At 37.5% G+C, this 7,364-nt stretch overlaps 1 protein-coding gene across 1 annotated transcript; it reads right to left on the bottom strand.

The window, feature by feature from the left end:
* Window positions 1-2,823: 2,823 nt before the first annotated feature.
* On the bottom strand, window positions 2,824-5,006 carry LOC141590758 (cysteine-rich receptor-like protein kinase 44). Its single transcript, XM_074411319.1, has 6 exons — window positions 4,919-5,006; window positions 4,291-4,418; window positions 3,980-4,193; window positions 3,547-3,784; window positions 3,281-3,431; window positions 2,824-3,198 (listed from the first exon to the last, which is right to left on the bottom strand). Exons 1-6 carry the CDS (start codon window positions 5,004-5,006, stop codon window positions 2,824-2,826), a joined length of 1,194 nt encoding a protein of 397 aa, XP_074267420.1.
* Between the last annotated feature and the right edge of the window lie 2,358 nt (window positions 5,007-7,364).

Here is a 7,364-nt window from a genome sequence, read left to right as displayed (position 1 = left end):
ATAATTTAACCCCCCAATACGAGGCTAAAAAGAGCGGTCACTTAAACCCTAAATTGGTAGAAATTTACCAAAACAATGTATTTCATCATTTTTTCTTAAATCGAACTTTTTGATCAAACGAGACAATATAAATGGGATGGAGTATATGTTGGATGACTTACCATAACCTTCGCCTTGTCCACCTGTTGAAGCCGGACGTGCACCCATTCTTGCTTTTCTACTGTTTTTACGGCATATGAAACAACACATAACAAAACCAAGAACGAACAAACCAACTAATGCTCCAGCAACTATGCCTCCAATGATTAGCGGATTCGTTGATGTTACTTTCTTACTTGTTTCGGAAACTGAATAACATGATGCTTTTAAGGGTTAGGAAATCGAACTATCTAAAGCATTGTGTTAAAGTCTAAGAATAAAAATGATGGGATATTCTCTCGTGTACTCCTTCACTTTTTTCATTTTTTATGAATACCCTCTTTTCTTGCAAAAAAACTTTGACCGTCAATAACTCTTAGCTATAAGTTCAGAATACTATAATTTTTTTTTTCAAATTGACCGTCTTTAAGAGGTCTTCAATTTGAAAAAAAATTCACCGATCTCTCAATTCGTAGTAGGGAATTATGTTCGGTCAAAGTTTATTCGTTAAAAAAGTTTTGACCAACCATAACTACAAGCTATGGGTTCAAAATTCAAGCTTTTGACGAGATAATTGGTTTAAAAAAAATTGCCGTTTTCTGAACTCGTCACAGAAAACTATTGTCGGTCAAAGTTTTTTGTGAAAAACGAGGGGTACACCTTAGAGAATGAAAAAAGTTCAAGGCTGCACGAGAGAATATCCTAAAAGTAATTAAATGAAATTACTCACCTTGCTTCACGGGTGGAGGAGGATGAGACGATGATGGCAGATTACCCAAAAAGGGACCGGCCATATCATACCTTAATTGACAACTAGGCAAGAAAACCATTGCCCCTTCGTTCTCGCTGCAACAATCAGTTAATTCGGATAATGCAACTTTGAGACAAGCCGAGCATCCGGTACTATTAATATCAGAGGTGCACTGTGCATAACTATACAATCGTCCGGATGATGCCAAATTGGTTTCGCCTGAAGCAAAAGGTTGTGTGGCAGACGAAACATTCTTGATCAATTCCGTCAATGTACTTTTTAGTCTTGGACCAAATTCAGTTTGGTTTTTTGCTTTTTCCCCGGTTTGCCGACTGAACACTGGAGATGTCCCGTACCTAGACAAGATGTTACGGTTTGAAAACCGTACCATGCACTCTACGTACCATAAAATTGCTTCACCTTCGTTAGAAGGACACTCTCCTTGTATCTCGTTAGTCGCTTGCTTAACGCATAAGCTACAAAATTCGAGGCTAACATCAAATCGACATTGAAAAAGGCCATACACTTGTATGGAATCTTCACCAACTGTGGAACTATAGAATCTGCGAGAAGCGGCATTGGATGCTAGATTGTTGAGAACGGTTTTGAGGTTTTTCTCGTATACACTACCAACGGTGTAATTCAAATTTTTAGCCTCACAACTAAGATTTCCATATGTTGGTTTTAATTGTGCATGAACTGTAATAAAAATTTGAAAAAACAAAAACGATACTAAAACAAGCTCGATTCTTCCCATGGCGAACAAGTATGATGCCATTATCGAGTATTCGAGGTCATATATTTGATATATTTACAAGAAATTCAGTTGAAATTGTCTATTTTAATTTCTCCGAATGTCAACTACCATTCTTTGATAGTTTCTCTGTTTAAAAAATGTAATGGGTATCATCAACTTTAATTAGTTTGCTTGAGGCTAGAATTCTTCATATAAAATTATGATTATGACAAATTGACATAAATAGAGTAAATTATTGAACAAGGTGATGCTTATGACCAGGGTTCAAATCTTGTCAACATCAAAATTGTCTCATATCACAGTTTTAATTAACTCGAAAGTTGAACATATAAAGGCAAGACAAGATTTGGAAGTTCCTAAACAAATAAACCTACACCTAGTACGCCTTTAAAACCACTCGCTTTCTTTTTTAATACAAGTGTATTTTGATACAAGGTACTACTTGACCACTTGAGTAGTTACATACTACTTAGTCGCTTACCTACAAATATTGCTGACTAAAAATAAAAAATCAGTTGATACGGTCGATGTACCATGTCACTTTATACCCTTACGACATAGGAATATACATTTCATTTCATTTTTAGAAAACATTTTTTTTTGGGTAAAAAAGGAGCTTAAATTGAAACATCGAGTTTACAAAACGAGTACACAGGTCAAGGAGGGGGGTCGGTGAGAGCTCGATAGAACCCATCGAGTCTAAATTACAAGAAGACATGTCTAAATTACAAAGGTTTTCAACAAAAGAAGGAACATCATTCCAAATAAAGTTTCCGTGATTAGAGCCTCCTATCTGTAGAAGATAGTTTTGCAAGGGCATTGGCACGCCTAGGCACAAAGACGATCTTCAAAGATTGTGAAACCTGTTTTTGTTAATTAAAATTTTCTGATTAACTAGTTAATTTTCTGATACACCCATTTTTTCAAAGAATTTAAAAAGCAAACATCATTAACGTTAATGAATGGCTAGAGACTCAAGTTTAAATCTTCGTAATTGATTAAATCTCGGCAGTTTAAATCTTCAATTTGATACAAAATAAATTCAACAACAATGGGCTCATAAAACACAAGGAAACACAGCTCGAATCAGTTTTGAAGCGGAAAATGATTTCAATAATACAAATTTTGTAAGGTGACGAAAGCATTGACAATCATGCCAAATTAAGTAGGTTACCAATCATCTTGGTGTTGGGTCCATGTCTTGAGTGACAGACATGACAGAAAACTGATCAGTATCACTTTGTTGATCGCCACTATAAGCCATAGGCATGTTGAATTGAGGGAAGGACATCGCCGGAGTTGATCCCAATGCAAAATCCACAGGCATGTTGAATTGAGGGAAGGACATTGCTGGTGTTGATGGCAATGGAAGATCATCCGAGCTAGTTAGCATGACGGCCACTTTAGCCATTGTTGGTCGTTCCTCTGCATTTGCTTGTAGACATAGCAATCCTATTTGAACGCACCTAATCACTTCGTCGCTTGAACACTTGTTGTGCAATATAGGGTCTGTTAACTCTAAGGAGCGTTTCTGATTCCACAATCGCCATGCCTTGTAACAAAAACAAAATCTTCTTAATAGGTGTCATGTATCGTTAGATATACAATATGGCATGAAGGTCATGTGAGCTTACATGAACAGGGAGATCCTTCTTTTGTAGCAACTCGTAAAATCTTACGTTGTTCTGGCCACTCAGAATCTCCAAAAGCATGATTCCAAAACTATAGACATCGGATTTGTCTGAGTATTCGCCTGTCGTCATGTATTCTGGTGCCATATATCCTCTGCACACAATTTAGTGAGCCAATCTATTTACTCTATCCTTACAAAGATCGATGAGCTAAAACATTGACGAAGACGATAGTTAAAAGCATTGAGTATTTGAGTTTCACAACATACATTGTTCCACAAATGTGCTTTGTGCTCCCAAATTTTTGAGCACCATCAAAGAGTTTGGCTAAGCCAAAGTCAGCTATCTTGGCATTCATTTCCGTATCCAATAAAATGTTACCAGGTTTGAGGTCACGATGTATGATAGTGAGTGGGGAATCTTCGTGAAGGTATTGGAGGCCTCGAGCAATTCCTTTTATAATTTTGTACCTTAATATCCAATCCAAAAGGTGACTCTTATTGGGATCTAACGTACAAGGAAGAGATGTCAGACATCAGAAAACAATCTCATAACAAAAACATTAAAGAAAATGACGAAATCATTATACTCTTTCCGGATCAAGAGAGACCGATAATATATCGTCTTGTAACTTTGTAAATGTCAAAATCACACTTGTGACTATCAATGTAGCTAATTATAGATTTAAAGATAAATATTTACCAAACAAGAATCTATCCAAGCTTCCATTAGACATAAACTCGTAGACGAGCAGTTTCTCGTCTCCTTCTAAGCAGAATCCCAAGAGCTTGACAAGATTTCGATGTCGAAGCTTTGCCAAAAGGCTGGCCTCGGCCATGAATTCATTGCTACCTTGTTCTGAAGTGCTTTTGGAGAGCCTCTTAATGGCTAATTGTTCTCCATTTTCAAGAGTTCCCTATTTTGATTCATTTAAAAGCTATCAATAATAATGATGAATGATGATTGATCTAATATGCCGTAAAGGCGACAACGTGTAGAGTATAAAAAGCTACATTATAAACAGTACCAAAACCTCCTTCACCTAGCCTCGTCTCAGCCGAGAAATCTCTTGTTGCACTCTTCAGAGTGCTGAAATCATATTGCACAAATTTTGTGTCTCCAAAACCTTCCGTGTTGCCGACTATTGAATCAAAAGAATTGCAGTTAGGCCTTAATTTATAAAAGCATGTTTGTGTTATGTATGTATGATAAGTAGTAATTTAGCGTCATTTTACCCATGCTTTTATCTTGTGTTTGACTCGATTTTGTGTGCTTTAAATGTTAAAAAGCTCATTTTGTTAATTAATTAGGAGTAATTAGTTTTATTACATTTATCGGGAATAATTGTTTTATCTCAAGTATATGGTAAGTCCTCTCATATTTTTCGTATTTGTAGGTACCGAACAAGTGAGAGCGGGTGAATAAGACGGTGTCAAACGATAATAAAAGAAGATTGAGGTCAACGGTTGACCATTCCCAAATAATTCACGGGAAATTCATGACATTTTTGTTCATCTTCAATGGGTGCACTAAAAATGCATCTTGACAGTGGATACCAAAATCACTTCATCAAACCGATTGCTAGATTTGCCAATGTCTGCTACTCTCCGTATTTCAATTCTCCACTCATCATCAACATACATCTACATTCTACACCATTAATAGACCACCATTGCCGAACACCACCATTTACGTCACCTTCATTCGCATTCATCACCATCACCTCCATAAATCAACCAACCCAATCCGACATCAACAACAACAAGCAGCAGCCCAGAAATCACCACCATCTCCACCTCATTTCATGCCACCACGGACCACCATGGTTCCTCCGTTGGCCACCTGAACCATCACCATCAGCTCCCCTGCACTTCGTCACCATCAACCCGCATCAACCTGCTCCTCTGCATCCACCGCCACCAACAATCATAGCAGCGGCCGAGCATCGCCTCCGTCGTACAACAACAGCAGCAGCAACCTGGAATCAAGATCACGAACCACCATGTATCTCCCCTCTGTTTTCCGTACACCAATCGACCACCATGGGCGAGTTCAGTTGCAGCCCGACATCTGACTACGAGCTTCGTATTGCCGGGTCTTTAATTGATCGAGTCCGGGTTGCTATATTTGAAGAGAAGACATAAGTGAAATGACAAAGCTGCCCTTGGAATCACTATTTCTGTTGAGTTTAAGTGAGGGGCAGTTTCGTACTTTTACATTTTGTGTTGAGGGATATAAAATGCAAGAAATCAGAAAACAAAGAAAAAAAACCCTCATAAATTTTGGACGCAGCCTTCATTTTTTAGAAGAGAACGAGTAGCTTTGGCTAGTAGTAGTTAGAGAATATAACACCATTATTTCCTCATATTGTTATCTCATAATTAATTTAGAGTAGAAATTAGTTCAAAGTTTCCATCTTTTGCAATCCTATTTGAAGATCTATGTTCATTTTTCCATTTAATGCAAATTTGGTATTAATTCTTCCCTCTCTTTCTTATTGTTATTGTTATTTTCATTATTATTATGTTTTAGTTAGTTTAGTCACTTAAATTAATCAAAGTTTTAGTTTTTATTAATCTTACCATGTTTAGTGTAGTTTATTAGTCATTCTATTAGATTAAAGTTACAATCTTTATTATTAATTATGCTTAATTTTATGTTTAGAATAATTATAAATGTATCTTATGTTAGATTAAATATGATTAGTGAGTAGTCTTCTACTAGGACTCGGTTTGACCCGACATGAGTAATTTCGCTAATTGATTCTCATAAAGGCTAGCTAATTGTTGGGGGAAATTGGTAAGGGTAGTTTAGAGGAATGATTTGGTTTATGGATTGATTTTGGGTAGTGTCGATTTGTAACCCTTGTCCACCAACGAGAGTTGGTTAGGTTGTAAATTGGGTATCCGGAAGTTGGTCTTATCACTAACCTAGGTTGAGACCGAAAGGGAGAACCAAGGGAGGGTACCTCTAGGCTAGCGTTTGAAATCGACCTCCGAGAGGAGGAGTGGGATGACCCGGAATACGATGAGTGCTTAGTGACCTTGACCAAGTTCTTGACCTCCTTGGAAATGTGCATGTTTTTGGGGTCGTTGGGTGTTGAGTTAGGGATTCCGACCTTCGAACCCGAGAGGGGGGTTGGTGGGTAGTGCTAGTGTCCTACTTCGAACCCGAGAGGGGGGTCTTAGGCGAATTAGAGCCATCTCCTCCTTGCCCGTTTACCTAAACGATTAGCCTAGGGAATCAATATGTAGAATTACGAATTGTTGTGGGAGTACCGAGTTCTTGGCCTTTTAATTATTTGATTAACTCTTAATCTATTTTAGCTTGTCTTTACTTCTCTTGTTTATTTGCATTCCATTTTGCTAGCTTAGTTGTTAGAATTTTATAATTACCTTGTTATTGTTCACGTAGCTAACTTATAATTTGAGACAAAACTAATACTCAAACCTTGATCTCCTTGTGGTTCGACCTCGACTACCCTTGCTAGTTGAGTTAAATTGTTTGATCGGGTACGACGACCTCTACCCGCTTATCAAAATGGCGCCGTTGCCGGGGAGATTAACGGATTGATATTAGTTGAGTTTTAGATTTGTTAGGCTACGTATTTGTTACTTGAAACTTGTTGCATGTTACTTAAGTGTCGCATTACTTGTTTTCTTGTGACTTGTCTCTTATTTGTCACTTCTTTGAGCACACATGGCAATGTCTTGCATACGCGATTATTGTAGACCAAACCTTACTCATATTAACCGACCTATTAATATTGGGGTGGTGGAAGTTGATTATGAGTTTGATATAGGTCTTATTGAGTTGATTCGGCAAGATGTCTTTTGTGGTTTAGATAGTGATGAAGCAATTGACCATTTAGAGACTTTTGAGGCAAATTGTGACCTTGTTAAGAAGGAGGGATTATCGGACCAAACCATTAAACTCTTACTTTTTCCCTTTAGTCTTAAGGGTGAAGCTAAGAGATGGTTACGCTTACACCCTTCTAGCACCTTTTGCACTTGGGATGACTTAGCTCAAGCCTTTTTAAACAAGTTTTACCCTCCCTCTAAAACCGCCTTTAGGAAACGTGAAATTT

Source organism: Silene latifolia, chromosome 7 (assembly GCF_048544455.1).
Source record: "Silene latifolia isolate original U9 population chromosome 7, ASM4854445v1, whole genome shotgun sequence".
Taxonomy (NCBI): Eukaryota; Viridiplantae; Streptophyta; class Magnoliopsida; order Caryophyllales; family Caryophyllaceae; genus Silene; species Silene latifolia.
This window is presented reverse-complemented; position numbering and strand designations above follow the sequence as displayed.

Coding starts and splice junctions, on each gene's coding strand:
- LOC141590758 (XM_074411319.1), bottom strand. CDS start 5,006: ATGGAGGTGATGGTGATGAATGCGAATGAAGGTGACGTAAATGGTGGT. Junction 4,419..4,918: donor TAATGGTGTAGAATGTAGAT/GTATGTTGATGA, acceptor TTGATTCAATAG/TCGGCAACACGGAAGGTTTT. Junction 3,199..3,280: donor AGAAGGATCTCCCTGTTCAT/GTAAGCTCACAT, acceptor TTTTGTTACAAG/GCATGGCGATTGTGGAATCA.